The sequence below is a fragment of the Coregonus lavaretus genome (genome assembly GCF_964263955.1).
Source record: "Coregonus lavaretus genome assembly, chromosome: 6".
In the NCBI taxonomy this organism is placed as follows: Eukaryota; Metazoa; Chordata; class Actinopteri; order Salmoniformes; family Salmonidae; genus Coregonus; species Coregonus lavaretus.
Window position 1 is genome coordinate 34,084,443 of NC_139993.1, and position 20,951 is coordinate 34,105,393.

The 20,951-nt window shown below is 46.3% G+C and overlaps 1 protein-coding gene across 1 annotated transcript in view; it reads right to left on the reverse strand.

The window, feature by feature from the left end:
* LOC311130267 (phosphatidylinositol 4-phosphate 5-kinase type-1 gamma-like) overlaps positions 1–20,951 on the reverse strand; it is an 86,058-nt gene that overhangs the window by 20,320 nt on the left and 44,787 nt on the right. Inside the window, exons 3-6 of the mRNA XM_084162985.1 lie at positions 13,568–13,654; positions 13,172–13,302; positions 12,823–12,940; positions 2,154–2,306 (exon numbers count right to left, since the gene is read on the reverse strand). Of these exons, the coding sequence (XP_084019111.1) occupies positions 2,154–2,306; positions 12,823–12,940; positions 13,172–13,302; positions 13,568–13,654 (489 nt within the window). The remainder of the gene's footprint in view (positions 1–2,153; positions 2,307–12,822; positions 12,941–13,171; positions 13,303–13,567; positions 13,655–20,951) is intronic.

A 20,951-nucleotide genomic window follows, 5' to 3' on the forward strand; every position in this document is an offset into this window, starting at 1 on the left:
AGAGAGAGAGAGAGAGAGAGAGAGAGAGAGGAGAGAGAGAGAGAGAGAGAGAGAGAGAGAGAGAGAGAGAGAGAGAGAGAGGAGAGAGAGAGAGAGAGAGAGAGAGAGAGAGAGAGAGAGAGAGAGAGAGAGAGAGAGAGAGAGAGAGAGAGAGAGAGAGAAGAGAGAGAGAGAGAGAGAGAGAGAGAGAGAGAGAGAGAGAGAGAGAGAGAGAGAGAGAGAGAGAGAGAGAGAGAGAGAGAGAGAGAGAGAAGAGAGAGAGAGAGAGGAGAGAGAGAGAGAGAGAGAGAGAGAGAGAGTGAGAGAGAGAGAGAGAGAGAGAGAGAGAGAGAGAGAGAGAGAGAGAGGACGGAGGGGGCCAGAGGGGCCACAGGGCTCCAACAGCAGCCTGCTGAGGGGCCTTCAGGCTTTTAGGCCACAGCCAGTGACCTTCAAAGGAGAGACCGACTGGAGCATGATAGAGAGAGAGTAGAAGAGAGAGAGGGAGTGAACCCATATCCTCCAGCCAGACACGACCCCTCTGTCCATGAGTGGAGGGCACAGCGCTGACAAGTCAACAACAGACACGTGAGAGAGAGAGAGCGGGGGAGGGAAAAACAGGGATAGAAAGAGAGATGTGAGAGGGTGAGAGCAAGTGAAAGCGTGACAGAGAATCGAGCTTGGCATGGAACATTTAAAAATGATGGGGGGAAAACCGGCATGGAAAATAATAGCATGAGAGAGTGTGGAAAACAAGTGTGAGGGGGAAAAGTGAGGGGGTGGCACAGACATCTGTTACATCACCATGCTTTACATTATGCCCCCAGCCCAACCTAGTCCTGTCAGCTGCAGCAGACGTGTAGAGCTGCTCTACTGCCTGTGTGTCTGTGTGTCTGTCTCCCCACTGTGTCTCAGTCAGTCAGTCTAAGTCTGTTATGGCTTCAGGCTATAGATAACCTGCATGGCTCAGAATCTCTCTGGGCTTCTTAACTCGCATACCTAAAACACCCATAAGAATCGTGTAACTGCAATGGTCTGGAGCCAAAATTGTGGAAAAGGTCAGTGTAAATGCGTGAGTCTTCCTGTTCTCATGTACTAATGCTCTGTTGCCAGGCCTGTTGGTACATGAATTTACACAAGCTTAGCCCCACCAGGAACCTAAAATAGAAACATGGACATACATGGAGCTGTTGCTATTTAAACAGAGTTCTACTGAAGTGTGACCAGCATGGCTAACTGAGGCTCAACAACATCCTGCTTCTGTTACACAGTGACAAGGGCCTTCCATGGCTCGGTGACCTCCAGTTATCTGCAGTCTAGACCAGGAATGGGCAACTGGCGACCCAGGCCCTCGGATCAATTTAGTCGGGGTCTCAACTTACTGTTACGAGGTAGAATACACAAGGTGCAATTTTGAAATTTGGTTGTGCATCAACAGTTTTTATCTTGTTATGTCAGTCACTGATCGTCACTCAATTAGCCCATGTCAGATACATTTTCTAGATTGGTAAGTTAGTCTAGCGGCCAGCTATCTAAACTTGTAGTAATCAAGGTCAAATTAGAGCCAGGGGGGCCCCCGTTGATTTTGTTAGTCAGTCTCACTCAGATATCATATTAAAAACTGCAAACATTTCTCTCCATCCTATGGCAAAAACAATTGTAGATTTGCAGCAAACTAGCTTTTAAAACAGCTACATTTTCTCTACAGCCCATGGCAAAATGTGTAGAATTGCACGAAATTAACTCTAAAACACATGATGAGTTCAGATTTTTTGTGGCCCCCACTCCAGTCAAAGTTGCCAATCCCTGGTCTAGTCAATGAATGTACCAAGGTATAAAGCAGCTAGGCAGAGTTGTTTGAGATTGGAGCAATGAAGTGTGTAAGGATGGGATCAGCAAAACATGGGCTTCATGTTCCTTTGTGTCAGAAAATAAGGAATGTTTTATTCATCAGGAAAGGTGGCGTCTCTGGTTGTAGAGTGAGTTTAGTATGTTAGTGAGTGGGATTACAATGATGAAGAGTGCAGTATGTGAAAGAATGATGCAGTGTGTGTGTGGGCGCATGTGTTTTTGTGTGTTTGTATGTTTGTGTATATTCGTGCACGCATGTGCGTTTGTGTATGTGTAAGTGCGTGCATGTGTGCGTATTGTGAGTGTCTGGGGTCACATCTCACCATGTAGTAGCCAGGCAGCAGCTTCTGCAGAAACTCGGCCTCCTTGTGCATGACGGTCTTGATGATGAACTCGTCGTCCTTGGTCAGGTAGAACACAGACCCACTGGCCCCAGGGTTGGACAGCTCAATCAGGGGCTCGTTACACAGGGAATACTAGAGACACACACACACAGAGAGATACAAGCACACACAGCCACAGAGACAGAGAGACACTGGTCAGATTGGGTAAAAGCACTGAAAAACTGAAATAAAATAAAAATGTCAGTTTGAAAACAAATATCACTTTTGGGGGGTTAGATATATATCCTCACTTTTGGGGGGTTAGATATATATCCTCCTCAGAAAAGCAGTGAATCAAGACAATAGTTTCACCATAATCCATTACCCTCTGAAATGTAGGCTACAGTCTGTTTAATCATCCTCTACGCCTTCTTGCGCTCCATTATTTTCTTTAGAGACAGCAAAACAATATCTGAAAACCCTGTCTATCTGGTAGTGGAAATGAGATAATAAAGTGAGATGAAACGAGGACAAGCTAGAAACAACACCCGATTGAAACACACACAGCAGGAGACGGATGCATGCACATCCCAATCAGACAGTATGTGGAATGAGGGATGGAAGGACGACGGGAGGGAGGGAGAGAAAAACAGAGAGAGAGAGAGCAAGAGAGAGAGAGAGCGAGAGAGAGAGAGAGAGAGAGCGAGAGAGAGACCGAATGGGAGAGAAAGAGAGGATGACAGAGGGGAAAAGAGAGAGAGAGGAGTGAGGGAGGGAGATGGAGGGAGAGAGAGAGAGGAAGGGAGAAAGGAGAGAGTAAGAGGGAGAGAGAGAGTGAAGAGAGAGAAAGAGAGGAAGGGAGAGCAAGACCCTGAGTGCAGAGAGCACGAGCACTGGCCCCAGGCACTGTGATGAATCACTGAGGCAGGAACACTGCGCACACACACAGGGCCAGTCTCACACACACACACACACACACACACACACACACACACACACACACACACACACACACACACACACACACACACACACACACTATAAACGCAGACCCTCAGAGAGACAGATACACCTAATGCACAAAGGATCTTAAAATAGCCCAGGCCCATATGTTTATACATGAGACGGTCTGCTCCTTCAGGGCTTTCTCTAACGAGCTGCTCAGGTTGGGCTGACATCTCACGTCTGATCTCTGCTGTGTTCTGCTGTGTGTGTCTAGACCAGAACCCCAGTGTGCTTAACACATAACTAACCCTGGGTTAACGACAGACAGAGAGACGCTTCACAATTCACTGCCCCAACGAATTGTGAACGCAGCCCCCGGTGCGGTTAGCCCTTGTGGCTAGGACCACAGATTGTCCCGGGCTTGTGGCTGTCTAGATCTCTGCTGTTTGTTGCGGTTTCCATCTGCCCTGCGACCTGCCCTGAACAATACCAGGTCTATTTTGCTCCAGAGAAGTAGCTCATTGTTCCCTCGTTGGCGCCAGCTTCCCTGCGACCTGCCCTGTCTGGAAGTGCGAGGAGTAACAGCATAGCCTACATTGGTACCATGACAAAGCCGGTGGGAGCACTGTTGAGGACAGTGGTTCTCTATCACAGGTCAAGGATCTTTTAAATGAACAAAAAGTTTCTACAAGCAGTTGTTACAACAACAAGAAAATAGCTTAAAGTGTTGTGTCCAAATACTGGTGGAGTCAACTAATAAAATAATGGACGACCTGACCAGAGAGGTCCAGGACCTGAAGAACAGTTTGCAGTTCTCCCATGGTCAGTTCGATGAGTTTAAACAGGAGAACACCAAGATGACAGCAATCCATAAGTCATTGAGAGAGGACATCAGTTCTGTATGTGAATCCATGATAATAATGGAGAAATCAGCTTATCTCAAGGGACAATCAAGGCGGAACAACATTGTTGTGGACGGAATTGCAGAATTGCCACATGAGACCTGGACGGAGTCTGAGGACAACGTGAGGGAAATGATAATTGAGAAACTGATGATGGACCACAGGAACATTGAGGTAGAGCGCAACCAGAGGACTGGAAAACCCACCACCGGCCCAGGTGACAGGCCCAGGCCGATAGTGGTCAAGTTCCTGAGGTTCAAGGACAAGATAGCTGTTCTGGAAAGAGCCAAAAACTTGAGAGGGACGTACATCTTCCTCAACAAGGACTATCCTGAAGCTGTGCGCCAGAAGAGGAAAAACGCACCCAGCCATTAAAGCTGCCAGAGCGTGTGGGGACATTGCTTACAGTACATCTGCTATGACAGGCTCATTGTCCACCCTCCCTCCCAAAAGCCTGGCAGGGATGAGAGCGCTAAGCCTATGGGTTCATAGCTTCAACCCCGCAGCACACACACATTTACATACACCAACTGATTAATGGACTGCTGAATGTTTGTTTGTTTTTCTCTTGCTTTGTTTGCTCTTTTCCATATTACAGTGGGGGAAAAAAGTATTTAGTCAGCCAACAATTGTGCAAGTTCTCCCACTTAAAAAGATGAGAGAGGCCTGTAATTTTCATCATAGGTACACGTCAACTATGACAGACAAAATGAGAAAAAAAATTCCAGAAAATCACATTGTAGGATTTTTAATTAATTAATTTGCAAATTATGGTGGAAAATAAGTATTTGGTCAATAACAAAAGTTTCTCAATACTTTGTTATATACCCTTTGTTGGCAATGACCCAGGTCAAACGTTTTCTGAAAGTCTTCACAAGGTTTTCACACACTGTTGCTGGTATTTTGGCCCATTCCTCCATGCAGATCTCCTCTAGAGCAGTGATGTTTTGGGGCTGTCGCTGGGCAACACGGACTTTCAACTCCCTCCAAAGATTTTCTATGGGGTTGAGATCTGGAGACTGGCTAGGCCACTCCAGGACCTTGAAATGCTTCTTACGAAGCCACTCCTTCGTTGCCCGGGCGGTGTGTTTGGGATCATTGTCATGCTGAAAGACCCAGCCACATTTCATCTTCAATGCCCTTGATGATGGAAGGAGGTTTTCACTCAAAATCTCACGATACATGGCCCCATTCATTCTTTCCTTTACACGGATCAGTCGTCCTGGTCCCTTTGCAGAAAAACAGCCCCAAAGCATGATGTTTCCACCCCCATGCTTCACAGTAGGTATGGTGTTCTTTGGATGCAACTCAGCATTCTTTGTCCTCCAAACACGACGAGTTGAGTTTTTACCAAAAAGTTATATTTTAGTTTCATCTGACCATATGACATTCTCCCAATCCTCTTCTGGATCATCCAAATGCACTCTAGCAAACTTCAGACGGGCCTGGAAATGTACTGGCTTAAGCAGGGGGCCACGTCTTGCACTGCAGGATTTGAGTCCCTGGCGGCGTAGTGTGTTACTGATGGTAGGCTTTGTTACTTTGGTCCCAGCTCTCTGCAGGTCATTCACTAGGTCCCCCCGTGTGGTTCTGGGATTTTTGCTCACCGTTCTTGTGATCATTTTGACCCCACGGGGTGAGATCTTGCGTGGAGCCCCAGATCGAGGGAGATTATCAGTGGTCTTGTATGTCTTCCATTTCCTAATAATTGCTCCCACAGTTGATTTCTTCAAACCAAGCTGCTTACCTATTGCAGATTCAGTCTTCCCAGCCTGGTGCAGGTCTACAATTGTGTTTCTGCTGTCCTTTGACAGCTCTTTGGTCTTGGCCATAGTGGAGTTTGGAGTGTGACTGTTTGAGGTTGTGGACAGGTGGCTTTTATACTGATAACAAGTTCAAACCTGTGCCATTAATACAGGTAACGAGTGGAGGACAGAGGAGCCTCTTAAAGAAGAAGTTACAGGTCTGTGAGAGCCAGAAATCTTGCTTGTTTGTAGGTGACCAAATACTTATTTTCCACCACAATTTGCAAATAAATTCATTAAAAATCCTACAATGTGATTTTCTGGAGAAAAAAAATCTCAATTTGTCTGTCATAGTTGACGTGTACCTATGATGAAATTTACAGGCCTCTCTCATCTTTTTAAGTGGGAGAACTTGCACAATTGGTGGCTGACTAAATACTTTTTTTCCCCACTGTAAGTATAAACACCATGGGACCATGCAGCCGTCATACCACTTTGGAAGGAGATGCGTTCTGTCTGCTAGAGATTAACGTACTTTTGTGCGAAAAGTGCAAATCAATCCCAGAACAATAGCAAAGGACCTTGTGAAGATGCTGGAGGAAACAGGTACAAAAGTATCTATATCCACAGTAAAACAAGTCATAAAAAAGCCAGACTACGGTTTGCAACTGCACATGGGGACAAAGATCGTACTTTTTGGAGAAATGTCCTCTGGTCTGATGAAACAAAAATAGAACTGTTTGCCCATAATGTCCATCGTTATGTTTGGAGGAAAAAGGGGAAGGCTTGCAAGCCGAAGAACACCATCCCAACCGTGAAGCACGAGGGTGGCAGCATCATGGTGTGGGGGTGCTTTGCTGAAGGAGGGACTGGTGCACTTCACAAAAGTGGAACCCCTGCAAATGACTGCTGATTGGTTGAAAGAAATTGATAATAAGAAGATTGTGGGTGCTGTACTGTTAGATTTCAGTGCAGCTTTTGGTATTATTGACCATAACCTGAAAAAACGTATGTGTTATGGCTTTTCAACCTCTGCCATATCGTGGATTCAGAGCTATCTATCTAATAGAACACAGAGAAGAAGCCCATTTTTATTCTCAACTTCTTAACTAACTCATCAATATCCTTTTTAAGAGACAGCTTTTCATCTATCCAGATGCCCAGATATTTGTAAGGAGGGACATGATCAATATGGACACCATCTAAAGTACATACAGTTGAAGTCGGAAGTTTACATACACCTTAGCCAAATACATTTAAACTCAGTTTTTCACAATTCCTGACATTTAATCCTAGTAAAATTCCCTGTCTTAGGTCAGTTAGGATCACCACTTTATTTTAAGAATGTTAAATGTCAGAATTATAGTAGAGAATGATTTATTTCAGCTTTTATTTCTTTCATCACAATCCCAGTGTGGTCCTCTGTAGCTCAGCTGGTAGAGCACGGCGCTTGAAACGCCAAGGTAGTGGGTTCGATCCCCGGGACCACCCATACACAAAAAAATGTATGCACGCATGACTGTAAGTCGCTTTGGATAAAAGCGTCTGCTAAATGGCATATTATTATATTATTATAAGTTTACATACACTCAATTAGTATTTGGTAGCATTGCTTTTAAATTGTTTAACTTGGGTCAAACGTTTCGGGTAGCCTTCAACAAGCTTCCCACAATAAGTTGGGTGAACTTTGGGCCATTCCTCCTGACAGAGCTGGTGTAACTGAGTCAGGTTTGTAGGCCTCCTTGCTCGCATGTGCTTTTTCAGTTCTGCCCACACATTTTTTATAGGATTGAGGTCAGGCCTTTGTGATGGCCACTCCAATACCTTGACTTTGTTGTGCTTAAGCCATTTTTCCACAACTTTGGAAGTATGCTTGGGGTCATTGTCCATTTGGAAGACCCATTTGCGACCAAGCTTTAACTTCCTGACTGATGTCTTGAGATGTTGCTTCAATTTATCCACATAATATTCCTTCCTCATGATGCCATCTATTTTGTGAAGTGCACCAGTCCCTCCTGCAGCAAAGCACCCCCACAGCATGATGCTGCCACCCCCGTGCTTCACGGTTGGGATGGTGTTCTTCGGATTTCAAGCAACCCCCTTTTTCCTCCAAACATAACGATGGTCATTATGGCCAAACAGTTCTATTTTTGTTTCATCAGACCAGAGGACATTTCTCCAAAAAGTACGATCTTTGTCCCCATGTGCAGCTGCAAACCGTAGTCTGGCTTTTTTGTGGTGGCTTTGGAGCAGTGGCTTCTTCCTTGCTGAGCGGCCTTTCAGGTTATGTCGATATAGGACTTGTTTTACTGTGGATATAGATACTTTTGTACCCGTTTCCTCCAGCATCTTCACAAGGTCCTTTGCTGTTGTTCTGGGATTGATTTGCACTTTTCGCACCAAAGTACATTAATTTCTAGGTGACAGAACGCATCTCCTTCCTGAGCGGTATGACGGCTGCATGGTCCCATGGTGTTTATACTTGTGTACTATTGTTTGTACAGATGAACGTGGTACCTTCAGGCGTTTGGAAAGTTGGAAAGGATGAACCAGACTTGGAGGTCTACAATATTTTTTCCGAGGTCTTGGCTGATTTCTTTTGATTTTCCCATGATGTCAAGCAAAGAGGCACCGAGTTTGAAGGTAGGCCTTGAAATACATCCACAGGTACACATCCAGTTGACTCAAATGATGTCAATTAGCCTATCAGAAGCTTCTAAAGCCATGACATCATTTTCTGGATTTTTCCAAGCTGTTTAAAGGCACAGTCAACTTAGTGTATGTAATATTCTGACCCACTGGAATTGTGATACAGTGAATTTTAAGTGAAATAATCTTTCTGTAAACAATTGTTGGAAAAATTACTTGTTTCATACACAAAGTAGATGTCCTAACCGACTTGCCAAAACTATAGTTTGTTAACAAGAAATTAGTGGAGTGGTTGAAAAACAAGTTTTAATGACTCTAACCTAAGTCTATGTAAACTTCCGACTTCAACTGTAGGCTTAAATCATCAGTTATTTTTATGCGCTCTAGAGAACATATACTTAGTTTTACCTGCATTCAGTACTAATTTCAGGTCAATAAAGTTTTTATGTAATACAATGAAGGCATACTGTAGTTCAGATAGAGCCTGGTCAACCGTGGGGGCAATAGCATACACATTTTTTACATTTACATTTTAGTCATTTAGCAGACGCTCTTATCCAGAGCGACATACAGTTAGTGAGTGCATACATTTTCATACTGGCCCCCCATGGGAATACACAACACTTTAATGGAAGCTTCTCTAATTTTAAACATGTAAAGTGTGGTGTACCGCAGAGCAGCTCTCTTGGCCCGCTATTCTTTTCTATTTTTACCAATGAACACCCACTGGCATTAAACAAAGCCTGTGTGTCCATGTATGCTAATGATTCAAACCTATACGCGTCAGCAACCACAACTAGTGAAGTCACTGCAACCCTAAACAAAGAGTTGCAGTCAGTTTTAGAATGGGTGGCCAGTAATAAACTGGTCCTGAACATCTCTTAAACTAAGAGCATTGTATTTGGTACAAATCATTCCCTAAGTTATAGACCTCAGCTGAATCTGGTAATGGCTGGTGTGGCTGTTGAGCAAGTTGAGGAGACTAAATTACTTGGTGTTACCTTAGATTATAAACTGGCATGTGCAAAACATATAGATTAAATAGTTGTAAAGATGGGGAAAGGTCCGTGATAAAGAGATGCTCTGATTTTTTGACACCACACTCCACAAAGCAAGTCCTGCAGGCTCTAGTTTTATCTTATCTTGATTATTTTCCAGTCATATGATCAAGTGCTGCAAAGAAGGACTTAGTTAAGCTGCAGCTGGCCCAGAACAGAGCGGCACGTTTTGCTCTTCATTGTAATCAGAGGGCTGATGTCAATACTATGCTTGCCAGTCTCTCTTGGCTAAGAGTTGAGGAAAGACTGCATCATTGTTTTTATAAGAAACATTCATGTGTTAGAAATTCCAAATTGTTTGCATAGTCAACTTATAGCACTGACACACACTTACCCCACCAGACATGCCACCAGAGGTCTTTTCACAGTCCCCAGGTCCAGAACACATTTAAACACACATACAGTATTATACAGAGCAATGATTGCATGGAACTCCCTTCCATCTCATATAGTGCAAATGAACAGCAAACCTGGTTTCAAAAAACAAATAAAGCAACACCTCTCCCCTATTTGACTTACTTGTTGTATGTACTGACATGTATGTGTAACTGATAGATGCACGCACACACAAGCACACTACATGTTCATGTTTTAAATGCATGTAAATTGTAAAGTATTTTGTCTGTAATGTCGGACCCCAGTAAGACTAGCTGTCGCCATTGGCGTCGGCTAATGGGGATCCTAATAAAATCAATGAATTACCCCCATACAGCTCTGGAGAGGAGGGAAGGAGCTGTGGACTGGGTTGTTTGTGGATTATGGTTGTTTGGGTTTGTGGAATAGGCCCACTGGTGTATTTTCTGTACAGTACATTGCTATTTGCTATTCAGAAAATCAATAAAAATAGAATTTGGCCATATACACTACTGTAGCTCTGTACATTGTTGTCAGAAATGGAAAACAGGAATAACTCAGACCAAATGATTGCATTGTGTCTGTACATGTTGGCACACAGACAAACACACCGCCAGTCAGCCAGCACAGATACAATGTGACAAGGGCCATGAGGTGTGACGCTGTGTCTATCGCATGCACACATGATTATGTCATAGCTAGAGTTGGCAGGGTAATTGTATAACCGTTTTTTGTTGATCAACTTCATTTTCAAGTCGACAAACTTTACCCAAAAGCAGTAAAGTAAAAGTAAGCCTGGTTCACATTGAACAGCCAATATAAGAAGGAGACAAAACTAGCCAGTTTTAGAATGTTGTGTTGTGGAACAATTGTAGTGCTTTAAACTGACTGAAGACGGGACGGCAGGACATTCAAAAATACAAAACATGCGTGCAGTTGAGTCCGTTCCCACGGTAACAGACTCTTTACAACGTGATGCAACTTTGTTGCTCCTTGTTACAGCAGAGTGTTGTTGCAAACGGGTATGATAAAATACATGCAACCAATGACTTGACCATAGACTGTATAGTTAACAACAGCAAGCTATACCCTCAGTTAGCTGTCAGCTTGGCTTAACAGTAAACATGGATCATCACGTCCCTGATTTGAGTCCTGTACAGCGCCTTGGAACACATGCGGTCAGGAGCAGCACATGCAGTCAGGAGCAGAGAACAGGAGAAAATGCAAATTTTTATTTGATTTATTATAACGTGACCGCGGTCATTTGGCTGACAAATAACCATCATCCAAACTTCCATGACCATCACAGCCCTAGTCATAGCGAAGCACAAAATGACATGGATGTATCCTACTTGACATGTACACAGACATAAACATGCACACACACTAGTCAGCGGTCTGTTTTGGAGCTCCTAGACTGCTGACCGCTCAGGGAAGAGCAGTGACTCACCCTGCCTCCACACTGATGGTGTATGACAGGGCACAGGCAGCCCTCCTCGCCCTAACCTCTTCCCCAGACCTCCTCTGGGCCTAACCATCTCTCTACCCAGACCTCTTATAGCACCCCCCCCTCCCAACCCTTCTCTGGCCCTCCCCAGCCTTCATCCTCTCTACTCACTGTTTCTCCCCTCGCCCTCCCTATCTCTGCTTCTCCCTGCCTAATATCCCTATTCATCCACACAGTATTTATTTGCTCTCCCAAACTCTCCTCATTCTCTTCAACCCTCCCTGTCCCTCCCCCGTCTCTCCTCATTCTCTTCAACCCTCCCTGTCCCTCCCCCGTCTCTCCTCATTCTCTTCAACCTCCCTGTCCCTCCCCCGTCTCTCCTCATTCTCTTCAACCCTCCCTCCCCCTCCCCCGTCTCTCCTCATTCTCTTCAACCTCCCTCCCCCTCCCCCGTCTCTCCTCATTCTCTTCAACCTCCCTCCCCCTCCCCCGTCTCTCCTCATTCTCTTCAACCTCCCTCCCCCTCCCCCGTCTCTCCTCATTCTCTTCCACCTCCCTCCCCCTCCCCCGTCTCTCCTCATTCTCTTCCACCTCCCTCCCCCTCCCCCGTCTCTCCTCATTCTCTTCAACCTCTCCCCCTCCCACGTCTCGCCTAATTCTCTTCAACCTCCCTGTCCCTCCCCCGTCTCTCCTCATTCTCTTCAACCTCCCTGTCTCTCCCCCGTCTCTCCTCATTCTCTTCAACCCTCCCTGTCCCTCCCCCGTCTCTCCTCATTCTCTTCAACCTCCCTGTCCCTCCCCCGTCTCTCCTCATTCTCTTCAACCCTCCCTCCCCCTCCCCCGTCTCTCCTCATTCTCTTCAACCTCCCTCCCCCTCCCCCGTCTCTCCTCATTCTCTTCAACCTCCCTCCCCCTCCCCCGTCTCTCCTCATTCTCTTCAACCTCCCTCCCCCTCCCCCGTCTCTCCTCATTCTCTTCCACCTCCCTCCCCCTCCCCCGTCTCTCCTCATTCTCTTCCACCTCCCTCCCCCTCCCCCGTCTCTCCTCATTCTCTTCAACCTCTCCCCCTCCCCCGTCTCTCCTCATTCTCTTCAACCTCCCTGTCCCTCCCCCGTCTCTCCTCATTCTCTTCAACCTCCCTGTCTCTCCCCCGTCTCTCCTCATTCTCTTCAACCCTCCCTGTCCCTCCCCCGTCTCTCCTCATTCTCTTCCCAGTCTCTCTCCAGCCATGCCTGGGTGCCTACCTGTCTGGTGGGGGAGATCACACTCCCAGTCATGGTGCTACACAGCCTGCTGTGCTGCTGTCAGCAGGCTGGACCGAGAGGGAGGGAGTGGGCAGCAGGCTGTGGGAGTGTGGGCCAAGACCAGAACACAGCAGGTGGACTGGACACCTCAGTCTCTCTGAACAGCTTTTGTAAAGAGACCTGCTTCAGTGGGATCATTCCACAACACTGGCCTATTAAATGACTGCTCATCTGTTCATTCTGGTTATCTAATGTATGGTGACACTATGCCATGTGTTCATATCTGTTGTCATGGTTCAAAAAGGGTAGAGTTCCATCTTCTTACCAGGTAGTCATCAGGCCTGATCCCAAAGAGCTCCCTGAAGTAGCGGAAGGCCACGGGAGCGTACGTCTTGAAGCGGAAGTCTGGGAAGTGGTGGGCTGGAGTCAGGTTGCTGCCTTCACTGGGATCAGGAGAGAGGGAGAAAAGCTTTTAGATACGGGACAATTATCTATGAAGGAATTATTCTAGTGTAAATAATGAATGACTTTCTATCAAAAGAGCATCTCCAGGATCAGGGTTGTGATCGGTCAGAAATCTCTGATATCTTTGAAAGGCCTGGATGACATGTCCGTCTCATTCTAATAATGTCACAAAGCTGTGTGCTGCCCTGATGGTGTGGTTACCTAGTTACCTTGGGAAGAAGATGCTCTCCACCACATAGAAGTCCTGCATGAGAACGTCTCTCTCAGGCTTGGAGCTCAGGTTGCCCACCGTGTAGCCAATGCCCAGCTGGATGGCACCTTTCAGGGCAGAGGATGTGGTCTGGGGGAGAGGAGAGAGATGGTGGTGGTTAGGGGAAATACTTAAGACATTTCTGAGCTAATTGTGCATAAAGGACCATTGCCAAGTGCCCTACCAAGGGAGTTTTTCCTTGCCAATGTCTTGGCTTGGCTTGTTCTATTGGGGGTTTGGCCGTTTTGCTGTAAGGCATTTGTAAAAGGCACATGCACTATATGTGATCACTATATGATTGATTAATTGATTGACTGACTGGCTAAAATCTGGGGAGATAGTGCCTACTGCCTACCTTCTTGTAGGTGGTCTCTCCAGACGCATCCACTCCCCTGTGGCCCATCCTTTTCCCCTGGCCTGGTAGGCCTGAGACACCAGGCAGCTGTTGGCCAGAGGATGGAGCAGAGTGGTTAAAAGACACATATTTAGATTGATACTCACTTCTATGGGGTGACAACACTAACAACACTACCACCTGATGCCCAGCTACAGTGAGGGAAAAAAGTATTTGATCCCCTGCTGATTTTGTACGTTTGCCCACTGACAAAGAAATTATCAGTCTATAATTTTAATGGTAGGTTTATTTGAACAGTGAGAGACAGAATAACAACAAAAAAATCCAAAAAAACGCATGTCAAAAATGTTATAAATTGATTTGCATTTTAATGAGATACAGATACTGGCTTTGTTGTCGGGAGAGGTCGTGTTTTTCTCTAGCTGGAGGTAAGCAGGAGGTAAGCTTCTCATATGGTGTTGAGTAAAGCTTAACCATGTATTAGATCGTAGGTAGGTAGTTAGTTGTAGTTAGGTATTGTATTTATTATAGGTTAGTATTGTTGTTATTGTAGGTTTCCGTAGGTAATTGTAGGTTAGTATCGAAGCACGAGGCTAGCTAGCTAGCGGGTAGCTACTGGTAACGATTAGCAACGCTGGAGAGCTGTTTCCAATGTTAATGTAGTCCTAGCCAACGTTTAATTTTTTGCTTAACCATGTATTAGATCGTAGGTAGGTAGTTAGCTGTAGTTAGGTATTGTATTTATTATAGGTTAGTATTGTTGTTATTGTAGGTTTCCGTAGGTAATTGTAGGTTAGTATCGAAGCACGAGGCTAGCTAGCTAGCGGGTAGCTACTGGTAACGATTAGCAACGCTGGAGAGCTGTTTCCAATGTTAATGTAGTCCTAGCCAACGTTTAATTTTTTGCTTAACCATGTAGTAGATCGTAGGTAGGTAGTTAGCTGTAGTTAGGTATTGTATTTATTATAGGTTAGTATTGTTGTTATTGTAGGTTTCCGTAGGTAATTGTAGGTTAGTATCGAAGCACGAGGCTAGCTAGCTAGCGGGTAGCTACTGGTAACGATTAGCAACGCTGGAGAGCTGTTTCCAATGTTAATGTAGTCCTAGCCAACATTAAATTTTTTTTTTTTTTGCTTAACCATGTATTAGATCGTAGGTAGGTAGTTAGCTGTAGTTAGGTATTGTATTTATTATAGGTTAGTATTGTTGTTATTGTAGGTTTCCGTAGGTAATTGTTGGTTAGTATCGAAGCACGAGGCTAGCTAGCTAGCGGGTAGCTACTGGTAACGATTAGCAACGCTGGAGAGCTGTTTCCAATGTTAATGTAGTCCTAGCCAACCTTTAATTTTTTGCTGCGTTATGCGTTATGAAAGGAACTAGACACGGACTTGAATTATCTGTTTAGTGTGCTAACACACTCTTGGCAGTTTGTTGTAACCAAGTATTGATGCTAAATTGTGTGTTAATGGATGCTAGCTTGCAAGTTAGCTACGGCGTCATAGCTAGGCATCGTGGGTTGTTGTGGGTAGTTACTGTGTCTTGGCAGTGTCCTCGGCCGTGCCGGCTGTAGCACGAAGCTAGCTAGCTAGCCGTTCTTCAAACAAAGTCAACACAGTGGCCATTGCTAGCTACCCAACACGACCAGCTAGCTGTACTGTAGTAGCTAACTACAATATACTTGTCCTAGCTAGCCAACGTCTAATCATTGCTGCGTCATGAAAGGAACTTGACACAGACACGAATGATCTGTTTAGTGTGTTATCACACTATTGGTGGTTTGTTGTGACCAAGTGTTGGTGCTAAACGGTGTGTTATTGTTATTGGATGCTAGCTTGCTAGTTAGCTATGGTGTCATAGTTGGCCAGCTGAATAAAGTGGGTTGAGTCTATTCCTTTAAACATTGAACCGCTGTGGTTCACAACAATTCTGATTGCTTAAGGCGGAAGTTGGGAGAGTTTTTGTTCGGGTGGTTCAGTGAAACAATTTTAGTTTCTGAGGTAGAAGTTTTTGGTGAGGGAGGCCCTGCTCTCTCCGCTCCCAGATGCTTAGCTCATTTCATTCCGATCTCCTCTGCATTTTTGTAGCCATTTGCTACAGCCTGTCAACTATGCCTCTGCCTATCCCTGTTCTCTCCTCTCTGCACAGGCTACACAAACGCACCACACCGCGTGGCTGCTGCCTCTCTAACCTGGTGGTCCCTGCACGCACCACCCACGTGGAGTTCCAGGTCGCAGGCAGCCTCTGGAACTGCCGTTCTGCTGCCAACAAAGCTGACTTCATCCCAGCCTATGCCAACCTCCAGTCCCTCGACTTCCTGGCGCTGACGGAAACATGGATCACCACTGAAAACACTGCTACTCCTACTGCTCTCTCCTCGTCTGACCATGTGTTCTCGCATACCCCGAGAGCATCTGGTCAGAGGGGTGGTGGTACAGGAATCCTCATCTCTCCCAAGTGGACATTCTCAATTTTTCCCCTAACCCATCTGTCTATCTCCTCATTTGAATTCCATGCTGTCACAGTCACTAGCCCATTTAAGCTTAATATCCTTGTCATCTATCGCCCTCCAGGTTCCCTTGGAGAGTTCATCAATGAGCTTGACGCCTTGATAAGTTCCTTCCCTGAGGATGGCTCACCCCTCACAGTTTTGGGGGATTTCAACCTCCCTATGTCCACATTTGACTCATTTCTCTCTGCCTCCTTCTTTCCACTCCTCTCCTCTTTTGACCTCACCCTCTCACCGTCCCCCCCTACTCACAAGGCAGGCAATACGCTTGACCTCATCTTCACTAGATGCTGCTCCTCTACTAATCTCACTGCAACTCCCCTCCAAGTCTCCGACCACTACTTTGTTTCCTTTTCTCTCTCACTCTCCTCCCACACTACTCACTCTGCCCCTACACAGATGGTAATGCGCCGCCGCAACCTTCGCTCTCTCTCTCCCACTACTCTCTCCTCTTCCATCCTATCATCTCTTCCCTCTGCTCAATCCTTCTCCCTCCAATCTCCTGATTCTGCCTCCTCAACCCTCCTCTCCTCCCTTTCTGCATCCTTTGACTCTCTGTGTCCCCTATCCTCCCGGCCGGCTCGGTCCTCCCCTCCAGCTCCGTGGCTTGATGACTCATTGCGAGCTCACAGAACAGAGCTCCGGGCAGCTGAGCGGAAATGGAAGAAAACTAAACTCCCTGCCGACCTGGCATCTTTTCACTCCCTCCTCTCTACATTTTCTTCATCTGTTTCTGCTGCTAAGGTCACCTTCTACCACTCTAAATTCCAAGCATCTGCCTCTAACCCTAGGAAGCTCTTTGCCACATTTTCCTCCCTCCTGAATCCTCCCCCCCCCCCCCCCTCCTCTCTCTCTGTGGATGACTTCGTCAACCACTTTGAAAAGAAGGTTGACGACATCCGATCCTCGTTTGTTAAGTCTAATGACACTGCTGGTCCTGCTCACACTGCCCTACCCTATGCTTTGACTTCTTTCTCCCCTCTCTCTCCAGATAAAATCCTGCGACTTGTGACTGCAGGCCGCCCAACAACCTGCCCGCTTGACCCCATCCCCTCCTCCCTTCTCCAGACCATCTCCGGTGACCTTCTCCCCTACCTCACCTCGCTGATCAACTCATCCTTGACCGCTGGCCATGTCCCTTCCGTCTTCAAGAGAGCGAGAGTTGCTCCCCTTCTCAAAAAACCAACACTCGACCCCACTGATGTCAACAACTACAGACCAGTATCCCTTCTTTCTTTTCTTTCCAAAACTATTGAGCGTGCCGTCTTTAGCCAACTCTCTTGCTATCTCTCTCAGAATGACCTTCTTGATCCAAACCAATCAGGTTTCAGGACTGGTCATTCAACTGAGACTGCTCTTCTCTGTGTCACGGAGACTCTCCGCACCGCTAAAGCTAACTCTCTCTCCTCTGCTCTTGTCCTTCTAGACCTGTCTGCTGCCTTTGATACTGTGAACCATCAGATCCTCCTCTCCACCCTCTCCGAGCTGGGCATCTCCGGCGCGGCTCACTCCTGGATTGCGTCCTACCTGACCGGTCGCTCCTACCAAGTGGCGTGGCGAGAAGCTGTCTCCGCACCACGTGCTCTCACCACTGGTGTCCCCCAGGGCTCAGTTCTAGGCCCTCTCCTTTTCTCCCTATACACCAAGTCACTTGGCTCTGTCATATCCTCACATGGCCTTTCCTATCATTGCTACGCTGACGATACACAACTAATCTTCTCCTTTCCCCCTTCTGATAACCAGGTGGCGAATCGCATCTCTGCATGTCTGGCAGACATATCAGTATGGATGACGGATCACCACCTCAAGCTGAACCCTGGCAAGACGGAGCTGCTCTTCCTCCCGGGGAAGGACTGCCCGTTCCATGATCTCGCCATCACGGTTGACAACTCCGCTGTGTCCTCCTCCCAGAGTGCGAAGAGCCTAGGCGTGACCCTGGACAACACCCTGTCGTTCTCCGCCAACATCAAGGCGGTGACCCGCTCCTGCAGGTTCATGCTCTACAACATTCGGAGAGTACGACCCTGCCTTACACAGGAAGCGGCACAGGTCCTAATCCAGGCACTTGTCATCTCCCGTCTGGACTACTGCAACTCGCTGTTGGCTGGCCTCCCTGCCTGTGCCATTAAACCCCTACAACTCATCCAGAATGCCGCAGCCCGTCTGGTGTTCAACCTTCCCAAGTTCTCTCACGTCACCCCCCTCCTCCGCACACTCCACTGGCTTCCAGTTGAAGCTCGCATCCGCTACAAGACCATGGTGCTTGCCTATGGAGCAGTGAGGGGAACGGCACATCTGTACCTTCAGGCTCTGATCAGTCCCTACACCCAAACGAGGGCATTGCGTTCATCCACCTCTGGCCTGCTGGCTCCCCTTCCTCTGCGGAAGCATAGCTCCCGCTCAGTCCAGTCAAAACTGTTCGCTGCTCTGGCACCCCAATGGTGGAACAAGCTCCCTCACGACGCCAGGACAGCGGAGTCACTCACCACCTTCCGGAGACATTTGAAACCCCACCTCTTTAAGGAATACCTGGGATAGGATAAAGTATTCCTTCTAACCCCCCCCAAATTGTAAAGTGGTTATCCCACTGGCTATAGGGTGAACGCACCAATTTGTGAGTCGCTCTGGCTAAGAGCGTCTGCTAAATGACGTTAATGTGCCCTTGAGCAAGGCACTTAACCCTAATTGCTCCTGTAAGTCGCTCTGGATAAGAGCGTCTGCTAAATGACTAAAATGTAAATGTAAATGTAATGAGGGAAATAAGTATTTGACCCCTCTGCAAAACATGACTTAGTACTTGGTGGCAAAACCCTTGTTGGCAATCACAGAGGTCAGACGTTTCTTGTAGTTGGCCACCAGGTTTGCACACATCTCAGGAGTGATTTTGTTCCACTCCTCTTTGCAGATCTTCTCCAAGTCATTAAGGTTTCGAGGCTTTGGCAACTCGAACCTTCAGCTCCCTCCACAGATTTTCTATGGGATTAAGGTCTGGAGACTAGCTAGGCCACTCCAGGACCTTAATGTGCTTCTTCTTGAGCCACTCCTTTGTTGCCTTGGCCGTGTGTTTTGGATCAATGTCATGCTGGAATACCCATCCACAACCCATTTTCAATGCCCTGGCTGAGGGAAGGAGGTTCTCACCCAAGATTTGACGGTACATGGCCCCGTCCATCGTCCCTTTGATGCGGTGAAGTTGTCCTGTCCCCTTAGCAGAAACCCCCCCCCAAAGCATAATGTTTCCACCTCCATGTTTGACTGTGGGGATGGTGTTCTTAGGGTCATAGGCAGCATTCCTCCTCCTCCAAACACGGCGAGTTGAGTTGATGCCAAAGAGCTCGATTTTGGTCTCATCTGACCACAACACATTCAGATGTTCATTGGCAAACTTCAGACGGGCCTGTATATGTGCTTTCTTGAGCAGGGGGACCTTGCGGGCGCTGCAGGATTTCAGTCCTTCACGGCGTAGTGTGTTACCAATTGTTTTCTTGGTGACTATGGTCCCAGCTGCCTTGAGATCATTGACAAGATCCTCCTGTGTAGTTCTGGGCTGATTCCTCACCGTTCTCATGATCATTGCAACTCCACGAGGTGAGATTTTGCATGGAGCCCCAGGCCGAGGCAGATTGACAGTAATTTTGTGTTTCTTCCATTTGCGAATAATCGCACCAACTGTTGTCACCTTCTCACCAAGCTGCTTGGCGATGGTCTTGTAGCCCATTCCAGCCTTGTGTAGGTCTACAATCCTATCCCTGACATCCTTGGAGAGCTCTTTGGTCTTGGCCATGGTTGAGAATTTTTTTATCTGATTGATTGAAATAAATGCACTGTTGGTTAAGGGCTGTAAGTAACCATTTCACTGTAATGTCTGCACCTGTTGTATTCGGCGTATGTGACCAATAAAATTTGATTTGATTTGATTTGATTGATTGCTTCTGTGGACAGGTGTCTTTTATACAGGTAACAAACTGAGATTAGGAGCACTCCCTTTAAGAGTGTGCTCCTAATCTCAGCTTGTTACCTGTATAAAAGACACCTGGGAGCCAGAAATCTTTCTGATTGAGAGGGGGTCAAATACTTATTTCCCTCATTTAAATGCAAATCAATTTATAACATTTCTGACATGCGTTTTTCTGGATTTTTTTGTTGTTATTCTGTCTCTCACTGTTCAAATAAACCTACCATTAAAATTATAGACGGATCATTTCTTTGTCAGTGGGCAAACGTACAAAATCAGAAGGATATCAAATACTTTTTTCCCCTCACTGTATGGACAAGGTTTATCAAGCGTTTGCAGCACCAGTGTGAAGTTTGCACCTGTTCTTTTCAATAATAACACATACAATTAGGAACGAAAGGTAAATCAAATCAAATGTATTTGTCACGTGCCGAATACAACAGGTGTAGATCTCACCGTGAAATGCTTACTTACGGGCCCTTATAGTAACACAATAAAATAACAATAACGAGGCTATACACAAGGCTTACCGGTACCGATTCAATGTGCAGGGGTACGAGGCAGTTGAGGCAATGTAGGCAATATGTACATGTAGGTTGGTGTAAAAGTGACTAGGCAATCAGGATAGACAATAAACAGAGTAGCAGCAGAGTATGTCAAGAGTGTAAAAGTGTGTCTACAGTGCCTTCAGAAAGTATTCACACCCCTTGACTTTTTCCACATTGTGTTGTGTTCCAGCCTGAACTTAAAATGGATTGAGATTTTTTGGCACTGGCCTACACACAATACCCCATAATGTCAAAGTTGAATTTTGTATTTCTAAATTTTTACAAATTCATTAAAAATGAAAACCTGAGGACATCGTCGATGCACTTATTAATGAAGCCGGTGACTGATGTGGTAAACTCCTTATTAATGAAGCC